Here is a 23,074-nt window from a genome sequence, read left to right as displayed (position 1 = left end):
TCCTACAAGGGGTAACGGGCATTCAGTTATCATTCAAAGAAAACCAAAAAAAAAAAAACGTAAAAGGGAAACTTTCCATAGAATATGAGGCCTCTAGCGTTTAAGAATAGCTTCTTGGCAGTCAGTCAGTTAACGCTTCCGTTTGACCTCTGAAAACAGAGTTGTCCTATATTCAATGTCGTTATAACAAACAAGGAACAGTAGACGTAAAAAATCTATTCATTTCTAATTTTCTATATTCTGAATACTTTTAACTTCTCATAAGAGTTTGACTCTTTTTATCTAAAAAAAAAGAGTTTGACTCTTCCCGAATCTTTCCATAAGAAGTAATTTGATCACCGTTTCTCAGTCTTCATAATTTTTATATTAAGTTTTTCACATGCGCCGAAAGGGTTTATCTTGGGCCTAGGAAGCCTTTGGATTTCCTTTGACAAAGTAAAAAAAAAGCCATGCCGGCTTCAATTCACAAGTTGCAAATTGTTTTAGACCAACAATGGTACCCGCGCTTTGTTGCGGGATTATTGTTGCTAACAATTTACAATAATGTATGATATAACTGAATAAGATTTGATTTTTGATCAAAGTGATAAAACACGATATATCACACATTTAATAGGAATAGTGCAGCACACAGTAATGCTGAATCCTACCTCTAAAATTGTTTTGAGTTTAAAAAGCCTTTAGCCTGATTCTTCTTTAGAAGAGTTGCTAACGTTACCAATATCTTCCATTTCAGCAACCCTGAACTCCTTCATCTCAAGCCTAGCACTAGTCTCATCCAGCTTTCCTTCCATAAGTACGTTTCACATGCTGTTTCAAACTCGATATCTGTGCTTCCAAGGAATTCGAAAAAGTTTGTCCAATGTTTTCAGAACTCAACATGCTTCACTGAATTATCACCTCGTGATATAGGTTCTTTCCCAATCTCCCCAAATTTTTGAACCTCTGCATGAGTACACACAATTCAATTAGTAACAGCCATAGCACAAACTTCCCCAACAATTGAAGGAAATTTTGAATCAAAGAATTTGGCCCCTCCAAAAGTTACAAAAGAAGTCGCAAATAGCTTTTGCATGAAATAAACATTTCTACAAAGAGATGAGCATATACATACACTACGAATCGCAAAATAGCAAGAACAACAATCAAGCTCTATGCTCATGAGAATTCAACCCACCCAATAACAAAGAACAAATCAAACAGTGTGTACATAATTACATAGCCATATTAATAAGAAATCACCAACAATTAGATCAAGAACTGATCTTTGCAATGCAAATATTGATACCCACATCGAAACAGATCGATCAAATGGCACAAACAAATCAAACAAAATACTATGTTCACACTAACATGCAGTACTTCAATTCACAATACATAAACAAATTGAGAGTGGAATACCTTCAATGGCATCCTTGGGGGGTCTTGAAATGGAGTCCAATATTCTTCCAGAATCGGTTGCCTCTCTTTCCAAGTCTATATGCTTAAATTTCTGGCCTTATGTCTTCTGCAAGTGCTCACAATTTGAAAATCTCCCATAAGATGGACGTCTGCAAAGCCAGATTAAGCAAACATGAAAATTAAATCAAGAAAATGGAAGCAAAGTTTTTATTTTTATTTTTCCCTCTTAAATGCATTAGAGATGCTACATTATTGACCAAAGTTGCCATCCATGCATGTAACACATTTCTTTGCTTGGATAGCAATAGAACCAGTCAAGCAATGCGATTCTGATTAGGTGATTGTAAAAGCCTCAAATCCCTTCTTACCTGATTTACATGCATACATATAAAAAATTTAAAAAAAAAAACTTAACATTATTACAATTTAGCAAACTAAAATTATCCAATTGCTGCTATTTGGATTACTTAATGTATATTGAAATCTTTTCCTTCTTTGTGTTCCATCAATTTTCTGAGCTACCAAACAACAGAGTAATAACCTTAGAAGTTAGAATTAATAGGCGGTGTTGAAAAAAATAATCAAAATTAAATTCTCCTCATCTTATATCTAAAAATGGTTATGCGAACTACAAAGACAGCTAAGTTTGAAATCTAACTCATTCTAATACAGTTTGGCAAATCATAGCCATTCGCTCGGAGATGCTCAAATTTCGCAAAAGGCCTTCCCCTAACTGCTCTCTCACGTTTTAATTTCGACTTGTTTGGAACTGGATGCCTTTAACTCTTTAGTCTTTTAATTGACCAAAAAAAAAAAACTCTTTAGTCTTTCACTGTTTTCTTTATTTTTGTTAGTCTTTTAGAAGAGATTGTATCTAGTTGTTTCAGACTTGTTTGTAGAATAGTTTCACTAATTAGACCTGATTGACATTTTGGTATCTAAAGTCTCCAAGTTTGAAAACGTTTATCTGTCTATTATATGAAGGGACCTTGGCAATGCTGGACTTTCGGGACCTCTTGTCGCTGAGCTTGGAAACTTGACTAACCTGCAATACTTGTAAGACCATCCTTAATAGTAAGCGTAAATTAATCATCGGCCATGCAGGGAGTTGTTTGAGAACAATTTTTTTGGACCTATTCCATCCGCAATTGGTCACTTAATACAACTAGTCAGCTTGAATTGGACTAGTACAAGAACAATCTCTCCGGATCAATTCCGCAAACTTTTGGATGTAAAACCATAATTACATGCTCACAACATATACACAACAATCATAAAAAGATCAAGGCTTACCTTCTGCAATTACTGTCATGGATTCCATCTTATGCAGCTGCTAAACACGATCACTGAATATGGTTTTCTGTTACTTACCAACTTGCTTCTCAATGGACAGAACAATATGCAATAGTCGTGGTAGTAATCAGGGACCAATTCATCTGTATATATATGAGACTTAAACCTCAAGAAGCTTTCCATTAAAGCATTCCTTGTCGGTTTAGGTTTCACTATTAGATTCCTAATGTATCACAACTTGTAGCCTTTCTTGTAGACTAAGTAATGGATTACTATCCTTAATGAATTGATACACTACTTCATTAAGTCACTAGTATTGATTTACTGTTTGTATCCATGTTAAACTAGGATTGATATTAAGCTAATCATCAATTACTTTATGATGATATGTGTTATGTCCATATTTGATCTTACAATCTCCCCCTTGGACTCACACATATCATGCTCAATGATTTGCACCAGAGAACATCAAAACTCTACTTAACTTACTGAAGTGCGCGCCAGATAACAAACTCAAATCGAAAATCCATTCCAACATGGTCAGATCACAGTTACTTATGCAGAGCAAGAAACAGTATACATTTTAACAAAAATGCAGAGTTTCAAAACCACTAACACAAGCTTCTGCAATCCACATATGTTCAACCAGAAGTGATACAATATATGTTAATGTGTATCAACAAGTAAACATATATTAGGTCCTACTTTATGTTTCTAAAACCAGAAACTCAAGCAAATTCACTGAACACTGATGGCTTAAAAATATTGCTTGAACCTTAACATCATGCTTCACATGATTTAAGCCATCTGATAGCAAGTATAACTTTAAACACAAAATCGATAATTTTCAGAACATTCAACAAAAACTGCAGCAATAACCAGAATCTGAAAATACCTCAAAATTCATTAATAATAAAATCTGTCATTACAAATAAGTTGTGATAAATAAAGTCAAAAGATCACAACTAAAAAATACAAGAACTCAAAAACCTTAGAAATTTAAATTGCTCCAACTGGATTAACTCTCTACTGAACCTAAGCATCTAGATTAGCTAAAACTCCAATGCTGGCTGTATGTTTCTGGAATGCTGCTACTGACAAGGCCTTGGTGAAGGGGTCTGCTAGCTGCGAATTCGTGTCAATGCTCAAAACAGCTATCTCACCATGCTTAACCCTTTCTCTAACACTGTAATACTTTAAATCAATGTGTTTAGAATTATTTGACCTTTTACTGTTCTTACTGAAGAAAACAACTGCTTCATTATCACAATAAATCATAAGTGTGCCTGCCATAATGTGACTTAACACTTTGGTCTGCATCAAGAAATTCCTGATCCAAAGTCCTTCACACACAGTTTCATATACTGCAATAAATTTAGCTTGCATGGTGGAGGTTGAAACTAGTGTTTGCTTCATGGTTTTCCAAGCAACTGCACCTCCTGCTAGCATGTACACATATCCACAAGTTGACTTCTTGGAGTCTGGATAGTTCCCTGCGAAATCAGAATCTGAAAATCCAACGAGTTTCAGATCCTCCACTTGCCTATAAACTAGCATGTAATTCTTTGTTTTCTGCAGGTACCTCAACACTTTCTTCCCAGCTACCCAATGTTCATGGCCTGGATTAGACTGGAATCTCGATAAAATCCCTACTGCAAAAGACAAGTCTGGCCTAGTGCAGACTTGTGCATACATGAGACTTCCTACAAGTCTAGCATAAGGCTTTGACTCCATATCTTCTTTCTCAACATCACTTTTGGAACTTTGCTTCTTGGTTAGTTTATCTCCTTTGGACATGGGGACTTCTCCAGCTGCACACTTCTCCATACCAAATCTCTTCAAAACTTTGGTAATATAATTCTGTTGAGACAAACCAAGTAGTCTCTGTGCTCTATCTCTTTTAATCTCAATGCCTAGTACATAGGATGCTTCTCCTAAGTCTTTCATGTCAAAATTCTTTGACAGAAAGCTCTTGGTGTCTTTAAGCAGTTTAAAGTTACTGCTAGCCAAAAGTATATCATCGACAGAGAGTACTAGGAAAATAAAATTGTTCCCAACTGTCTTCAAGTAAACACACTCATCAACAAGATTCTCTGTAAATCCAAAAGTAGAAATCACAGAATCAAATTTCTTGTACCACTGTCTAGAAGCTTGTTTAAGGCCATAAATTGATTTTCTTAACCTGCATACTAAGTTTTCACTTCCAGCTTGCACAAAACCTTCTGGCTGCCTCATATAAATCACTTCATCTAGTTCACCATTCAAGAAGGCTGTTTTAACATCCATTTGGTGCAGCTCCATATCAAAATGAGCCACTAAAGCCATGATTATCCTAAACGAGTCTTTTGTAGAAACTGGAGAAAAAGTCTCAGTAAAATCAATGTCCTCCTTCTGTGTAAAACCCTTGGCAACTAGTCTTGCTTTATGTCTCTCTACATTGCCATTTGCATCTCTTTTGGTTTTGAAAACCCATTTACAACCTATAGGTTTCTGATTAGGGTCAGGTTCAACTAATTCCCAAACTGCATTTTGGCTCATGGAATCAATTTCTGCTTCCATTGCTAGCTGCCATTGGTGAGATTCATTACTTTCAATAGCCTGGTTAAATGTAGTTGGATCATTGTCCTCTGCACAGTCCATTTCAATTTCTGCTTCTTGCAGATAAACAATGTAGTCACTATCTTCCCCCCCATAAGTTGGTTTTCTTGCTCTCTGTGATCTTCTAGGCTGAGGGTTGACAGGGACTTGATCAGTTACTGGGTCAGTTACATGACCAGTGACAGTTACTTGGTTAGTTACTTGACCAGTGACATGGTCAGTTACTTGTCCAGCGACAGTTACTTGGTCAGTGACTTGACCAGTGACAGGTACTTGACCAGTTACATGGTCAGTTACATGACCAGGTACAGTTACTTGGTCAGTTACATGGCCGATTACTTGATCAGGGACAGTTACGTGGTCAGTTACTCGACCAGTGACTCGATCAGTTACATTTTGTTCTAAAGGCAATACAACACTTATATTCTCATCCGACACAATTTCCTCAAAATCTGAGGTTAAATCCTCAAGGTTTGTATTGTGAACTTTTTCACTTAGAAACTTTACTTGATATGTTTCAAAAATTCTAGGTGAATGATGAGCAGAATATAATTTATAGCCTTTAGATTTATCTGGATAACCTATAAAATAGCAACTAACTGTCTTAGGATCAAGTTTATTCAAGCTTGGATTATAAATCCTAGCTTCTGCATGACATCCCCAAACATGACAGTGATGAAGACTAGGTTTTCTGCCACACCAAAGCTCAAAAGCAGTCTTTTCTATAGCCTTACTAGGGGTCCTGTTGCAAATGTAATTTGCAGTTTTTAAAGCCTTACCCCACAGAAATTTAGGCAAACCTGTTGTACACATCATACATCTAACCATGTTCAAAAGAGTCCTATTCTTTCTCTCTGCAACACCATTCTGTTGTGGGTTATAGGGTGTTGTATATTGAGCTTTAATTCCATTGTCTTGCAAAAACAAGGCAAATGGACCCTTTTGTTGGCCGGATTCAGTGTACTTGCCATAGAACTCACCCCCTCTATCTGATCTTACTGTTTTGATTTTCTTTTCTAGTTGATTTTCTACCTCAGACTTAAAGATTTGAAAAGCTTTCAATGCTTGTGCCTTTTCTGAAAGTAGATAAACATAACTGTATCTAGAAAAATCATCAATGAATGTGATAAAATACACATTCCCACAGATAGTTTGATGCCTAAATGGTCCACATATATCAGTGTGTATGAGTTCTAATAAATTTTGGCTTCTATATGCAGTCTTCTTTCTAGTATTAGTTATTTTTCCCTTAAAGCATTCAACACAGTCTGTTAGATCAGAAAAATCAAGTTCATTTAGGATGTTGTTTTTCACCAAAATTTTCAGTCTCTCTTTTGAAACATGGCCGAGTCTTCTATGCCATAAAAATGCAGACTTTTCATTTAGTTTGGTTCTTTTAACACCTGTTAAAGTACTAGTACTGTTGGTGTTATTTTCAACAAGTAAAATTTCTTGTTGAGCCATTGAACAATTTAACTGTAAATAATCATTCATAATAACACCAGAACCAATTTGAACAGAATTTTTAGAAATAAGAATTCCATTACTATCCATAACAAGTCTACAACCAGATTTTACTAAAAGAGAAACTGAAACCAAATTCCTTCTCATGGAAGGTACATAAAAAACATTGTCCAGAACTAATAATTTTCCTAATCCTAAATCGAGCTTTAAGGTTCCAATAGCCTTGACTGCCACTCTCATACCATTGCCTACACACAGGTTCACTTCATCACTTTTTGGGATTCTCCTCCTTATGAATCCCTGCAAAGAATTAGTAATATGAATAGGTGAGCCTGAATCTATCCACCAAGACTGTGGTTCAACATTTATAAGATTAATTTCTAAGGAAAAAACTGTATTAGAAACAATCTTACCCTTTTTGGCTAACCAATTCTTATAGCCAGTGCAGTCCTTTTTCATGTGTCCTACTCTTTTGCAAAAGTAGCACTTGAACCTGAATGGCCTGTTTTCCTTGGCCACTGCAGCTGTTGAACTCTTAGTTATGGCTTTGGTAGGCTTGAGCTTATTCTGGGGTTTTTTCCTTTTAGGCTTCTCAATGAGGTTAATGGTTGTAACAGGTTCCTTTTCTTCCTTGATCCTAGATTCCTCATCCACACAGATGAATATAAGTTCATCTAGAGTCCAGTTTCCCTTTTGAGAGTTGTAACTGGTCCTAAGATGACTAAAACTGTTAGGCAAGGAATGTAGTGCATAATGCACTACTTGCTCATCCCTAACCCCCATTAAGAGTTCCCTAAGTCTGCCATTTATATTGATCATCTTCATAATATGCTCTCTAACTCCCCCTGAACCCATGTACTTCAAATCATGAAACTCCTTGGTTAGCCTAGCTGCTTCTGCTTTTTCACTTTCTTTAAACTTAGCACCTATGAGTTCCAGAAAATCTGATGCTAGCTCAGGCTCTTCTATACTTCCCCTGACAGTCTTAGACATAGATGTTCTGATGAGGTTCTTAGCCATTCTATTGGATCTATGCCACTTCTTGTAAAGGTCAGTATCTTTCTTGGTGCTCTTTTCATTTAACTCTTCAGGCTTATCCTCAGTAAAGCAGTAGTCTATGTTCTCATGCATTCCCATATAATTTTCCACAGAGTCTAGCCAAGCTCTATAGTTGGTTCCAGTTAACATCAAGACACTGTTCAAGTTCATGTAAGAGTTACCTAAGGAGCAAAACAAAAATTCGAGTGAGTTCTCAGTTTGTAAAGAAAATATGTTTAAGTTTTCTGTGTTTTATTTAGCTTTAAGTAACCAAAACAAGAACATACAGAAAACGTAAACAACCATACTTGCATTCATGTCAGTCCATAACAAAAACAATATTAAGCATCACTTTTGAGCAGAAACTTAATATCCTGGAGTTCTTTATCAATATGCCATGTTCAATGAAAACAAGTTATCCAAAGAAATTTATCCACATCTTTAGAAAGAAGAAAAATTTCTAAGTATCCGTATTTATTTTCATCAAGCATGCATACTGCTGTTTTGTATTCTAAAACCATACTTAACCACTTCTTTGGAAGATAAAACTGAAGCATAGTTTTAAAACACAAAACACAATTTCAGTTTTGTTACTCGATCAGGTACAGTTACTTGGTCAGTTACTTGACCAGTTACACGTACCCGATCAATGTTTTCTGCCAACATCAATGAAGGATGCTTTGTGCATCATAATCACTTATGTCAACAGAAAACCACAAAACATATGAGCTCTTTTACTTTACATTCTATCCAGATTCATCCTTGTAAGAAAATTAAGTTCTTGTATCTGTCAACTTTAACAACGTGTAAACAAAATCTGGGAGATTTCTGTTCTTCATACAATTTTACACAATCACAGATACAATACCATATCATCAATCAATTCAACATGCATATTCAAGCATAACCAAAATTGATTCGATTCCAAGAAACCACAGAACAATCAAGAAATTGTAAATTTCATCCGGTCACCATCTACTCTAGCCTAACGCACGCCGGTAATGCAACTAGGGTTCTTGGGCACAATCAAAACTTAATTATCATGCTATGAATCGAAAACAATTTTCACAGAAAAACCTGTTTTTGCTTTTTCCCCAATTTGCTGCTAAAAAATCATAGCGGAAGCGTGAATTTTATAATTAACCAGATGCAGCAGTCGACTTAAGTAACTTACCTTGATCAGGTACCTGACCAGTTACTTGATCAGTTACCTGGTCAGTTACTTACTTGGTCAGGTACCTGATCAGTTACATGACCAGTGACTCGGTCAGTAACCTGATCAGTTACTTGACCCGTAAAGCAAAAAACCCTTAAAAAATTTTATGTTCGTTTTGCAAAACCCTAAAACGATTTTTCATATTTGTGAGCCTATGCTCTGATACCAATTGTAAAACCATAATTACATGCTCACAACATATGCACAACAATCATAAAAAGATCAAGGCTTACCTTCTGCAATTACTGTCATGGATTCCATCTTATACAGCTGCTAAACACGATCACTGAATATGGTCTTCTGTTACTTACCAACTTGCTTCTCAATGGACAGAACAATATGCAATAGTCGTGGTAGTAATCAGGGACCAATTCATCTGTATATATATGAGACTTAAACCTCAAGAAGCTTTCCATTAAAGCATTCCTTGTCGGTTTAGGTTTCACTATTAGATTCCTAATGTATCACAACTTGTAGCCTTTCTTGTAGACTAAGCAATGGATTACTATCCTTAATGAATTGATACACTACTTCATTAAGTCACTAGTATTGATTTACTGTTTGTATCCATGTTAAACTAGGATTGATATTAAGCTAATCATCAATTACTTTATGATGATATGTGTTATGTCCATATTTGATCTTACATTGGACACTTGAGTTCCTTGAGGTTTTTGTAAGTATCTATGCCTTGTCATTTAAAGATCAACTTTTGGTATGAATATTATGATCTACACACTGAAAAAACAACATTAATTTTGCTATTTTTGAACTCTGATATGTGGTCTCTATTGGCAGGAGGGTATTCCGCAATAATCTAACCGGAGCTATTCCTTCATCCCTTGGCAATCTTACAACTCTAGTAATCCTGTAAGTTTCAGATAACCCTTTGAAAATTTATACCAGTTAATTTGTTCTCTTACTGATCAGCTAGTGTCCATGCTTAATTTTCTAGGAAATTAAACAGTAACAAGCTCACTGGTGCTCTACCGATAGAGGTCATTGGACTCGTTGGTTTTCGCAAGTTGGCAATTTTGTGAGTATACTTGGTCCGAATGGGGGGCCTCTCTTTTCCTCAAGTCACCTTTTGATATTTTCTACATACATCCTTGTCTAATCAAATAGATTTATGTGCAATGCAGGGACGTCTCAAACAATCTGCTGGCAGGGACTGTACATCGCAGCAATTCAACAGGTACTCAAACAAATTACTATTCTTGAAAACTTGCTATACCTACAATACTTTCTAGTTTATTGATTCACGTACATGTTGAATTCGAACGTTGATTCTGCAATAAGCTGCTTACTAATTACTTTCTTGTCGTTTCTGTTTCTGGTAAAGGTTTTGTAGTTACGAAAATAATACAAGATCCAAGAGCTCAGAACTAAACCAGAAGAAGAAGAAGAAGCTTATCAAATAAAAATGAGAATCCTAAAGCCCAGAAAACCTGAATATATGTTGTATAGTTGTACATGTAAGCTTTATGCATACATGTAAGCTTATATATTGTTCTTTTGATTTTGATTTCGCACTTAGAAATAGTTTCTCTTACTCTGTAAACTTGGAATGTGACCAGCAATGATGATGAATGTGATACAAGGAGTTTTATTGGAAATGCAAAAAAAAATAATTAAAAAAGCAGAGAAATTTCCATAAATTGTTTCAACAGATGCATATAGCATTCTGGGTTTTACAGTTAACAAAACAATACAAGATCCACAAGCTCCCAAGTTACTTGTAAACCTAAATAATAATGGATTCCACATGCCAGAGACGACTAATAAATTACTATGGATGAATTAAGAAGCATTTTAAACCATATACAAAGACAGGAGAATTCTAAGGTGTTGGGTTGTTTGCTATACAACCATTTTTTTGAAAATTGGATTAATAATATATCTAATGGCCTTGAATATTTAAAAGGTTGGTAACTTGTTTACCCCTTAATCAAATCATTAGTAATTAATTATAGAATCTTTTTCTCTAAAAAATAAAAAAGTAATGAGTCTTTTATTACTAATTAAGTGCATCATTGTAACTGAGGTCTACTTTGAGTAATTTATCATTAAATCAAATAATTACTTATATGATGACAATATATTACCTTATAGATGTGGAAATTTAATTCTATTATGGTACTTATTCCACATACGATCATATTTATAAAAAAAATGGGAGAAATGACGAAAAATGTTGTAAAAAATGTCCTCTTTTTGGTAGTTACAAGGTCTAGGACCACATTTACAAGTTTATGAATCATTTTATAAAATTAAAAACGAATGTGTTGTTTTGGGTGGTAAATCTCTTCATATTTCATACCAAATAGAGCATGTGTCCTCATTTACGTAATAGAGGTCTTGAATGTGTAATTGGGTGGCACCTTGTGTAATCTTCCTCATTAAGTAAATAATTACGTCTTTGACAATGCTTATTACAAATATAAGGACAAATGATCAAAAATATTGTAATAAATGTCCTGTTTGTGGTAATTACAAGGTCTAAGACAACATATACTAATTTATGAACTATTTTACAAAATTGATGACAAATGTATTGTACAAGTGGTAAATCTTCGTATTTCATACCAAATAGAGCATATGCCCTCATTCACGTAATATAGTTCTCGAATGTGTAATTGGGTGGTACCTTGTGTAATCTTCCTCATTAAGAAAATAATTACATCTCTGACAACACTTATTACGCATATAAGGACAAATGATTAAAAAAATTGTAATAAATGTCATGTTTGTGGTAATTACAAGGTCTAAGACAACATCTACCAATTTATGAACCATTTTATAAAATTGACGACAAATGTGTTGTACAAGCGGTAAATCTTCATATTTATACCAAATAGAGCATATGTCCTGATTCACGTAATATAGTTCTCGATTGTGTAATTGGGGTAAACATTTTGGTATTTACTCCATTTAGGACAATATTTACAGGCATATAGACAATATTACAAATTGATGACAAATGTGTTGTTAAATTGGTAATATTTTTTTAAAAAAATTGCCATGTGTCAAAATTTGAATGGATAACCTGATGACTAATTCATCAGGTTACCATTATATTAAATTGTTATATATTAAAAAAATAAAAATAAAAGGTATGGGTATTGTAACCTGTCTCTACAAAGACAAATGATAGACATTATCAACGCAAATTTAATCACTTGGTTTACTCAATCAATCTTGGAAGCCTTGCAGCGTTTCTATAAAGGGAAAATGGTCCGTACAGTACCTGAAATTTACCTCCTTATAACTTTTGGTACCTGAACTTAAAAAAATATCACTTCGGTACCTGAGGTTCTTTGCCCGACCGAGGATTGGTACATATGAACGTTAGCTCCGTTACGGAGCTTGCCAGCTGGCAAATTTATAGGGGTACTTTCGTCCATTCATATATTAATTAATTTTTTTTTCTCTAAGCAGTTTTTTTTCCTTCTCTCTCTCTCTCTGTTCGTTCTTTGTTCGTCTCATCTTCTTGTTCACTTTTTTTGAGGACGTCGCAACTACTTTGGAGGTGGTTGCAGAATCAAGCCATGCAATTGCACAAGCTCCGAATCGAGTCCTCCATTTCTTTCTGACTCACACTCACTCCAAAGCCTCGATTCTTCTTCTTCATTTTTGTTGAGAGCTTGGTTTTTGTTAGCAGCTCAAATTCTGGAATGGCGAGTCGGCCGTCTCCGTCGTCTCCATCGTCCTCTGCTTCCACTCAATCCACCTCGACCCGACCCACCAAAAATGTGGGCCTCTCTTGCCCCGATCTTGGCCCTCCTCGCCCTCCTAATCTGCCCCTCTCTTCCACTGGGCTCACCTCCCCGCCGCTGCCGCCACTTTTCTCTCTCTCCACAGAGCCTTCCCGCCGACCCACCATCAAGTCCAACTCGACCGCCGCCGCCGCCCATGTCCTCCACAGGCCTCAAGAGGACATGGGAGGCAGTTCCATATTTTTGCAATGAATGTTTCTGTCCCAATTTTAATTCAATGCAAGCAATTCAACTATTTTTTCCTGCATATCAGAACCCAATTTTATGAGGCTATTGTGTGTTCAGTGTTTGCAGTGGTGGTTCTGGGTTATTCATGCATCTGGGTTTGTAGACTTCTGGGTTAATATCCAATTTGAGGCTCATCAGACCCATCAACCAACAACCGGCTCTCTTGGTCAGCAACCACCTCTCTGTCCTCCATGATTGACCCAACAGTAAACGCTCATTTTTTCTGGGCTGAGATGACCCGTTTCTTCGAGCCGGGTTTACTGAAGGTCTGGGTGCACAAGAAGAATGGAAGAGTGGCTTTGTGGGGTTGAAGATTTAAGGAGGATGTTTGTGGGGTTTGCGTGTTTAGCAAAGCAAAATGGCCATAAATATGATTGGGTGTGGTGGTTTCGCTGGGAGGTAGATACCGGCGGGAATGGGAGAGAAGTTGCTCTAATATGGACTTCGCAGACTGTTTGGACCCAAAATGAGCATTTTGGCCTGACAAGGCGTGTCTTGGAGAAATTGAGCCAAAGTCAGTGGCTCAAGCTATATATTGTCGACAAATTCGAAATATATTATTTAGAGGCTAAATAAAGCCTACTATGGAAGATTATGCGAGCTGCAAGAAAAGGAAATGATGGAAGCATGGAAATGAAAAGTCAACTTTAGCACATTTTCCTACTTCGGCTAGGAGAAACCGAGCTAAACAAGGAAGGAGGGGTGGCAGACTGATCAAATGAACTCAAAATGAGCTGAAACTATGCAGATCCATTATAGACAGCCCAAGAATCATTTCTTATGAAGAGTGCCAGAGCTAGTTTTGAGTGGAAGGCCTTCAAACAATCAGTCCAATTTTCTGCAGAAGCAAAAACTGGAAAACTGAACCTGTAAGAGGTCCAGCAGCATTTCCGGCCCAACCACATGGTCTCTGAAAATTTGCCACAATAATCTACACTCATTGTGGATCATTTTATATGAAGAAGTCGAAGGCCCATTTTGAGTTCTTGGTGGAGATATAGCTGCAGCAAAATTGGAGCAGTAAGTGCTTAAACCTAACATTCCATTAGTGTTTAAGTGCTTAAACCTAACATTACATTAGTGTTTAAGTGCTCAAACCTAACATTCCATTAGTGTTTAAGTGCTCAAACCTAACCCATCATGATTTGTTTAAGGCCAAATAGTGTTGCTTGGTAGCCTATATATAGAGGCTACAACAAGTAACAATAAAGAACAACACAATTCAACAAACATCTCTAAGATGATCTAAGTTCTCTCTAGAGCAACCTCTCTAAGAGCAACTCCTCTCCTTCTCTTTCTCTTACCGGTGATCACACTCCTAGTCCCAGTTTTCTCAGAAGCCGACTTTCAGTGCCACCAAACCCTCTGTCAACGTACTTCGGTCCTAGTCTCCTCGGGAGCCGATTGTAGTACCACGACCACAACCGTTGCGGAACCAGCCAAGCTAAAGTCACGCTTTAGCAAGTTCTCTCTACTTCCCAGTGGTTCTCGCTCTGCTCGATCTACAACATTGAGTATCGATTGTGATTTTCAAGAAGCTCAGTAAAAGTCCTCGCCACGAGGCATAAAGAATCCCACGACGAGGTTGGTGCTCTCCTCGTCTACAATCGCTTGATAGAAGTCAGGTCAAGGGACACCCCCGACGACCGCACCCGAACGGTGCTGGCACGCCCGCGCAGAAAAGAGACTGTTGACCAGCTGCAACAAAATTGGAGCCAAACACAGACATTGAAGGGATTTGCTATTACAACAAGTTGGCCATAGTTTCCTTGTAAATTCACTTCCTTCTTTAGTTTATTGATTCGTGATCATCAACCTTAGAAGCGTATAGGTATCTCCGAGTAACAACTGTGGTTTTGGTGGATTCCTGTTTTTGATTAGATCAGCTCTTATCTCTCAGCTGCTTCTGGAATGGTTAACGTACCCTAAGTGAAATGTTATTAATACCTTGGAATTTAAATAGAATTTGGATTTTTATGGGATAATTATATCATATGTAGGAAGAAGAGTATCCTTGTTTACAATACTGATTTTGATGCTTTCTCTGGCCATATATTGGTCACTGATGAGAAGGTAGTTAAGACATGTAAATCATTTACATTTGCGTTTTCTTGCAATTTCTCCAAGCAGTATGGCAACTTTTCATTGTCTACGTTGCTTGAAGCATTCCATCTTGGCCGGGCCACGTATGTGGGATTCTACTAATGGGTCATTGGCCGACTTCAGTAGTACGTAATTTGTCTTGCACAATCGACACTTTTAACAAGAGGTTAGGCTATTTTGCTGATGGACTCGTCTTTTTCCTTGCTTCTGTTGATTATCCAATTCCATCAGGCTCTGATGGTTCCAATAATACCCAGAAATTTTGCCCAGATCAGATTTGGATCCCATAAAAATGCTTAGAGAAAAAAAAATTTAATTAATATATGAATGGACGAAAGTATCCCTATAAATTTACCAGCTGGCAAGCTCCGTAACGGAGCTAACGTCCATATGTACCAATACTCAGTCGGGCAAAGAACCTCAGGTACCGAAGTGATATTTTTTTTAAGTTCAGGTACCAAAAGTTATAAAGAGGCAAAGTTCAGGTACTATACGGATCATTTTCCCTTCTATAAAAGTATAAATAGATACAAGAAGTACGTATAACTTAAAAGAGTCGAGCAAGGAATTGGTAGGTTGGAAGAAGCTTCTGCCCGGAGTTAAGTCAACGCATTAGATTCAATTCTTACCTCAATACAGAACTTCCGTAATTTATGTCATTTTTCCAGAGAAAAGATATGCACAATGTATTCTTTTTATTCTTCCAAATAGTTGAGTTGAATATATAAATGGAGGCGTTAAGTTCTGATGCCAAGGTAAACTCTACGAACCTTACCATATATACCTATATCAAAATTTCTATGATGTCGTAATTTTATAAGCTTGTTCTAGAACTGGATAGAACTAGTCGCACACATTCATTTAGTTTATTTCAGTATTAGTTGACCTTAACTCACTGAGACTTTTATTCATTAGACTAGTCCCGAGTTAATTGTGGATTTTTCATCACATAGAACCTTCACTGGTCCTTTCCACCTTCATTGGATAATTTTATTTGACCACGACGTCTTCAATACTCAGTTACTCACAACAAGACCTTGTCAGCCTTTGTCATATTTCAATGCTGGTTTATCATCTATAAATACATTCTCGGTTTATAGATCTTGTATACTCCGATCAACCTTATAGTTGTGCAAGATGGTTTCTCGAGTTTTGCTTTGTGTGTAATTGGGTGGTACCTTGTGTAACCTTCCTCATTAAGAAAATAATTACATCTCTGACAACACTTATTACGAATATAAGGACAAATGATTAAAAAAATTGTAATAAATGTCCTGTTTGTGGTAATTACAAGGTCTAAGACAACATCTACCAATTTATGAACCATTTTATAAAATTGACGACAAATGTGTTGTACAAGCGGTAAATCTTCATATTTATACCAAATAGAGCATGTGTCATCATTCACGTAATATAGTTCTCGATTGTGTAATTGGGGTAAACATTTTGGTATTTACTCCATTTAGGACAATATTTACAGGCATATAGACAATATTACAAATTGATGACAAATGTGTTGTTAAATTGGTAATATTTTTTTAAAAAAATTGCCATGTGTCAAAATATGAATGGATAACCTGACGACCAATTCATCAGGTTACCATTATATTAAATTGTTATATATTAAAAAAATAAAAATAAAAGGTATGGGTATTGTAACCTGTCTCTACAAAGACAAATGATAGACATTATCAACGCAAATTTAATCACTTGGTTTACTCAATCAATCTTGGAAGCCTTGCAGCGTTTCTATAAATAGATACAAGAAGTACGTATAACTTAAAGGAGTCGAGCAAGGAATTGGTAGGTTGGAAGAAGCTTTTGCCCGGAGTTAAGTCAACGCATTAGATTCAATTCTTACTTCAATACAGAACTTCCGTAATTTATGTCATTTTTCCAGAGAAAAGATATGCACAATGTATATATATAAATCCTCTTATTCTTTTTATTCTTCCAAATAGTTGAGTTGAATATATAAATGGAGGCGTTAAGTTCTGATGCCAAGGTAAACTCTACGAACCTTACCATATATACCTATATCAAAATTTCTATGATGTCGTAATTTTATAAGCTTGTTCTAGAACTGGATAGAACTAGTCGCACACATTCATTTAGTTTATTTCAGTATTAGTTGAACTTAACTCACTGAGACTTTTATTCATTAGACTAGTCCCGAGTTAATTGTGGATTTTTCATCACATAGAACCTTCACTGGTCCTTTCAAAAAAAAAAAAGGAACCTTCTTTGGATAATTTTATTTGACCACGACGTCTTCAATACTCACAACAGGACCTTGTCAGCCTTTGTCATATTTCAATGCTGGTTTATCATCTATAAATACATTCTCGGTTTATAGATCTTGTATACTCCGATCAACCTTATAGTTGTGCAAGATGGTTTCTCGAGTTTTGCTTTGTTTTCTGTTTGCAGTTGCCACTGCATCTGTGGATTGTAACTTGGAAGGTAAGCAAATGTACTTGTTCAACTTGAGCATCAGTACTGATTAGACTCGCTAGCTAGTTAGAATGCGGTTTTTGTTGGCTTGACGATATTTTAATTGCTTGATATGAACAGGGGATATTCTTTATTCCTGGAAAACCATGTTGGTCGACCCTAACAATGTTCTTGCTAGCTGGAACCTGACATTCCCCAATCCATGCTCTTGGTTCCATGTTACCTGCAATAACGAAAACATCGTTACAAGGCTGTAAGTGACCGGTTATAGCAACATTGGTCTGAGCTCATTAGCTTGGTTTCACTAATTAGCCTTAATTGGAAGTTCAGTATTTATAATTATTGTAAATGTCTGTCTATATGTGTATAATATGAAGGGACCTTGGCAATGCTGGATTATTAGGACCTATTATCCCTGCGCTTGCAAATTTGACTAACCTCCAATACTTGTAAGACCATCTTCATTTTCTGTTCATCTCAGAAACTTCAAAGAGTGAAATAAAGATGGTCATGTTAGTTCACCATTGGCACTGCAGGGAGCTATACCAGAACAAATTTAATGGATCTATTCCATCGGAACTTGGTCACTTAAAAGACCTAGTCAGCTTGGACTTGTACTGGAACCAACTCTCGGGTTCAATTCCAGAGACATTAGGTCACTTGAATTCATTGAGATTTTTGTAAGCATTATATGTGCTTCTCTTCATTTCATGTTCGGCTTTTGCTCGTAAATTAATTATGTATTTCTGAATAATTATGCGGCTGTTATTCTCCTACTGGCAGGAGGGTCTTTCGCAATAATCTAACTGGACCTATTCCTTGGTCTCTTGGCAATTTGACAAGTTTACAAATCCTGTAAGCTACCCTATATATGTGAATCCCATGCTGCATTACCCTTTGAATCATTTATTTCAGTTAATTTGTTTTCTTAGGCGTCGACCATGCTTAACTTTTGTAGGAAATTAAACAAGAACCGTCTAACTGGTGCTTTACCAGTAGAGGTCATTGAACTCGTTCGTTTTGGCAACTTGGGCGTTTTGTGAGTACACTCAGTTCGAATTGAGCGCTCTCATTTCCTCGAATTTCCTTTGACATATGTTGATTGCATCCTTCATTGTCTGATCATATAGAGTTATGTGCAATGTAGGGATGTCTCAAACAATTTGTTGGCAGGAACCGTACACCCCACCAATTCAACAGGTACTCGAACAAATTAGTACTCGAAAAAACATACTATCTCTACTATAACATTTTCTGGTGCATCAATTCATTTGCTAGATTTGAAAGCTAATTCTGTTATAAGCTGCTTACTAGCCAATTTTTTCCCTTTTTTTTTTTTTTTTTTTTTGTTAAAGGTTTTGCAGTTACAAAAGTCATACAAGATCCGAAAGCTCGGAACTAAGCCAGAAGAATTAGAAGAAGAAGAAGATATTGTATACTAGTTCTATTAAATAAAAGAGAATGAAAATGGGACTCCTAAATCCCAAGAAACTTGAATACATCTTTCTACATGTCAATAAGCGAATATACATACAGTATATACAAGTACATACAGTATATATACTATACATGTACACATATATTCGACAATATCAGATCTGAGTAGGGAAAAGGTCAAAATTAAGCAGCGGGAAGCTAATTGCTTGTCTTTCCTTCATCATCACCATCAACATGTCAGTCCCTCAGTCGATATGTACTAATAATATTCAATCTATAAAGATCCTTTTTGACCCTTAATTGTTCTTCCTTTCTGAAATGCCTAACTTTCTATAAATGTTAATCATGACTATGAGCCCACCTCAAATCTTAGTGCATGTTTTCTTCGAGCGATCAGCTCCAATATCCTTGGCTGAACTTCCCATGTTTCGCGAAAGTAATTTCAAATGCTGGTTGTAAGCACATGGTGTGGTTTCTCATCTCATTGAAAAAAATAATAATAATAATAACAAGTGAGAAGATCATTTTTCATTAATTAAGACGTGTTAGAATACATATTTCTTGTAAGGACTCTCATTATTATTCAGGACATTCTCTTCATGTTCTCTCCATTTATTACGCAGTTTTATTAATGATTAAGACTAAGCCTTTTCAAACAAAAAAAATGGATATTTTTTTACCGACGAAATTACATGGTTAAAAGACCTTTCATAAAAAGGGTAAACGTTTTAGCTAGCGATAAATCTCTTGTCGGAAATACAGGAAACATTTTTGCATATACACGTCTCTCATAAAAGAGGTACACATGTTCTCCAATATATATTCGTTGGCAAACTTTTTTCGTAAAAAAAAAAAAAAAAAAAAAAAAAAAAAACACTTTGTATTCATTAAAATACTAAATTATAAAATATATCTAGCACATTTATAGTTTATACTTTAGAGGGAAATCTTACCTATCGTTCGAGATTCGTCCTACAATATAGGGTTAAAGAACCAAAATTTACGTTGGCCCTTCAAAAGGACTTCTATTGATGTATACTGAACATTACATGTGCTTGAGTTAATTCGTAGAACGATGTTGTTGCTGTGTGTCCCCTAAAGTAAAGGAGTAGTGATTTGTAACTTTAAATCTAGCAACCAAAGGCTTGTTTAGATAGATCTGGGGTCAATGGTCAACCGTTGACTGACATATTGGAGCAAAGCAAATGGAAACTCGTGAGTTGGTGATTATACAATCACTACCAGATAGAGCTTTTTCTCCTCCATTTTGATGATGAATATATGGCTAATGGCTTTGCTTTCTAGTTTCTACAAGTACTTACTTGTTCCACCACCTTTTTCGAATTCTATCATGAACTCTAAAAAAGAAGTGGCAGCAGATATATAGAAGGAGATGAATTATAGTGCTCTCTTGCTTTGCAGCTTTGGCTTTTTGGTCAAGTCACTTCTTTTAAGAAGATTGATATATATATATGGAGGTGTGACAATCCCTCCCTCCCTATGATATGAAATAGTGAAATTTTGTAATGTCTAATACCTAACCTACCTAAATCTATTTAGATACCAAGGTCTTTTGGGGTGACTCTGTCCCACTACTCCACTCATATATTCAAAGTGAGCATTCATGATATATTTGATAGTGGAACACAATAACTATGTGATGCACATGTTGGGGATTAACTATCTAGATTAACGTTATAGACAAAGACGGGTACCGTAGATTGAGAGGATGGATGTAAAATTCATTCTATTTCTATTTGGATAAGTAAATTGTTCGTACAAATGTTGTTCAAGTAAAATAGGATGATATACTATATTCCAACTATGAGAGAATACTTCTCTTATTTTATTATTGGAAATCAATTAGTACGAGACCGGAAAAAGATTTTTATATATATTTTTTTTTTATCATTAAGTGCATTCATACGGAAGTGATATGAATGATACATATTAGAAGTCACTAATGGCTCATTTATAAAAAAACGTCAGACCAATAGATTTGAACAAAACTTCTTAATGGAGCTACTAAACTTCCTAGTGGAGCTAAAACGTTTGAACAAACGTACTAGATAGATAGCGACCCTAAATTTATCATCACACTAACCCTAAAAAGACGAGTCTCACATGCATGCCTACTAGAATCACCAGTATCTCTAATTCTCACTTTGTTAGTGGGGGAGTGGACCTCCAGGTCCTTATATTAACATCCAAAACCAAATTATGGTTCTGCATATGTCCTTTGTAATGTTGAAATGCTATGACGCTTTAGACAGATTCTCCAACAAACTACATATACTTGGAAACCAATGGAAGCCAAAAAAATTTGTTGGTGCAATCTGGTTGACATTCGAAAGGTTGGAACCCTGTTCCCTTTGAATTAAAGTAGGCCTCTGAATACGAATCTGGGTATCATCAAAGTGTTCTTATACTTAATCCAAACTAATCCAGTAAAAGAGATAAAAGAGATTTGCATATATACAAACAAAGCGAGCAGACTAGGGTTAGAGGGTGAGTCCCGACCACTACAGATTCCAAGTTGCAGATGCAGCATTATTCCCCATATATATGCTCTGCATAATTGTCCATATCTATATCTATATATGCTTCTTTAACCTCCTCGGGGAATACAGAAGAAAAAGATAATCAAATTTACTGGTTCATTTTAAGAGAAGAAAAGTTTATTTATAGATCTGGATGAGTGTCAGCTTGTTTAAAACAAGGTTTTTAGGGTTAAAACAAATGCTAGATGGTACACCCAATTGGTCAGTGATAATAATTTCTGTGCAGGTTTTAGTTTATAGAAAGAAGTATGGTTTTGGCTCCGACAGAGTTCAAATGATATGTCTGGATTTTCCTCTCTGTTTTCAAGAAGTACTGGCATGCACGCAAACCTCTACTCTCTTGTGTAGTCTAGTCTCTATTTCCATTATTATTGTCAGATGTTATAGCATCCGAAAGGAAAAACAGAACAATACAAAAACAAAAAACTTTTTTGTTGGGTGAATTTTCTTTTGGTTCGTGATTTAATTTTATGATGTGATATTGCTTAACTTTGAAAAAGCTATAAGAGTTGATAATCTAGTTCATCTCTCGCAAAACGAGTTTAAAATAGATATCGACAATTGAGTTGTGAACCTAAGAGCATCTTTAGCAATACTAGTTATTTTTTAGTTAGATTTTAGCTAAAGTAGCTAAAAAATCATTTTGGCTAGACACTTTAGAAATACGTCTGCAATAGTGCTCTCTATTTTATTTAGTTTTGAATTTATATTATTTATTAAATAAAGATTAAATACTTTTTTTTTTTTTTTTTTTTTGAGGGAAAGGTGGTCAGCCCTTTATTGATAACAAAAACTTACATCAAACAAGCATCAGCTGCAATAGCAGCTTGAAGAAAAGCAGGTGTGGAAAAAAAGAAAAAATCTTGAATCTCGCTGCACGCATGATCCGCAAGGAGATGAGCAACCATATTAGCTTGCCTTCCCATAAAGGTGACAGCAATATCAGTGTGTCCAGCCAAATAATCTATCAAGTCATCATACAACCGACCCAGAATCGATGTGTTAGTCCCATTGCGGGATGTCAGTTGGCGTTGCACCACCAATGCATCAGTTTCCAGTACTGTAGGTCTAAACTCGTATCGAACCAAAAATTCCACTGCCATTTTACATGCTAACAGCTCGGCATGCTCTGCAGAAACAAGACCAGATAAGGGTCGACCCCCACCTGCAACCATATGCCCATCCGAGTTCCTTATGACAAAACCGATCCCACCCTTACGGGTAATATGGTGGAATGCTCCATCCACATTCACCTTGAAAGTCCCCATAGGTGGAGCTGACCACTGCACCCCTCGAGAAGGTCGAATAATCGAGTTAGTAACTTTAGAGTTGTAGAAACTGAACTCTTGAAGTCTCGCCCTCGCCTTCAAAATAACATCACAGGCTTCACTTTTCTTGTGTTCCCAAACTCGACAGTTCCTTTCCTTCCAAATCTCCCAAAGAAAGCAGACCAAGAAACCCAAGTTTTGTACCGAGAGCGAATTCACGCAAAATTCCAACCATCG

General features: G+C 36.0%; 1 protein-coding gene and 1 long non-coding RNA gene across 2 annotated transcripts; both read left to right on the top strand.

The window, feature by feature from the left end:
• The first annotated feature begins 9,966 nt into the window (after nucleotides 1-9,966).
• LOC133708585 (uncharacterized) lies at nucleotides 9,967-10,590 on the top strand. Its single transcript, XR_009845904.1, has 3 exons — nucleotides 9,967-10,046; nucleotides 10,153-10,205; nucleotides 10,353-10,590. It is a non-coding gene; the product is annotated as an uncharacterized LOC133708585 (long non-coding RNA).
• Nucleotides 10,591-17,426: 6,836 nt separating this feature from the next.
• On the top strand, nucleotides 17,427-19,308 carry LOC133712187 (disease resistance protein BAK6-like). Its single transcript, XM_062138288.1, has 8 exons — nucleotides 17,427-17,580; nucleotides 17,692-17,824; nucleotides 17,949-18,020; nucleotides 18,108-18,251; nucleotides 18,355-18,426; nucleotides 18,530-18,610; nucleotides 18,719-18,771; nucleotides 18,927-19,308. Exons 1-8 carry the CDS (start codon nucleotides 17,511-17,513, stop codon nucleotides 18,971-18,973), a joined length of 672 nt encoding a protein of 223 aa, XP_061994272.1. The 5' UTR covers nucleotides 17,427-17,510; the 3' UTR covers nucleotides 18,974-19,308.
• The last annotated feature ends 3,766 nt before the right edge of the window (nucleotides 19,309-23,074 follow it).

This window comes from Rosa rugosa, chromosome 5, assembly GCF_958449725.1.
Source record: "Rosa rugosa chromosome 5, drRosRugo1.1, whole genome shotgun sequence".
Classification (NCBI taxonomy): Eukaryota; Viridiplantae; Streptophyta; class Magnoliopsida; order Rosales; family Rosaceae; genus Rosa; species Rosa rugosa.
The sequence above is the reverse complement of the archived record's forward strand: the minus strand, read 5'-3'. Positions and strand labels throughout refer to the sequence as shown.

What these genes read in the sequence shown, in the direction of transcription:
- LOC133712187 (XM_062138288.1), top strand. Translation starts at nt 17,511, where the DNA reads ATGGTTTCTCGAGTTTTGCTTTGTTTTCTGTTTGCAGTTGCCACTGCA. An exon ending in TGTGGATTGTAACTTGGAAG is followed by an intron (nt 17,581 to 17,691) that starts GTAAGCAAATGT and finishes TGATATGAACAG; the next exon opens with GGGATATTCTTTATTCCTGG. An exon ending in ACACCCCACCAATTCAACAG is followed by an intron (nt 18,772 to 18,926) that starts GTACTCGAACAA and finishes TTTTTGTTAAAG; the next exon opens with GTTTTGCAGTTACAAAAGTC.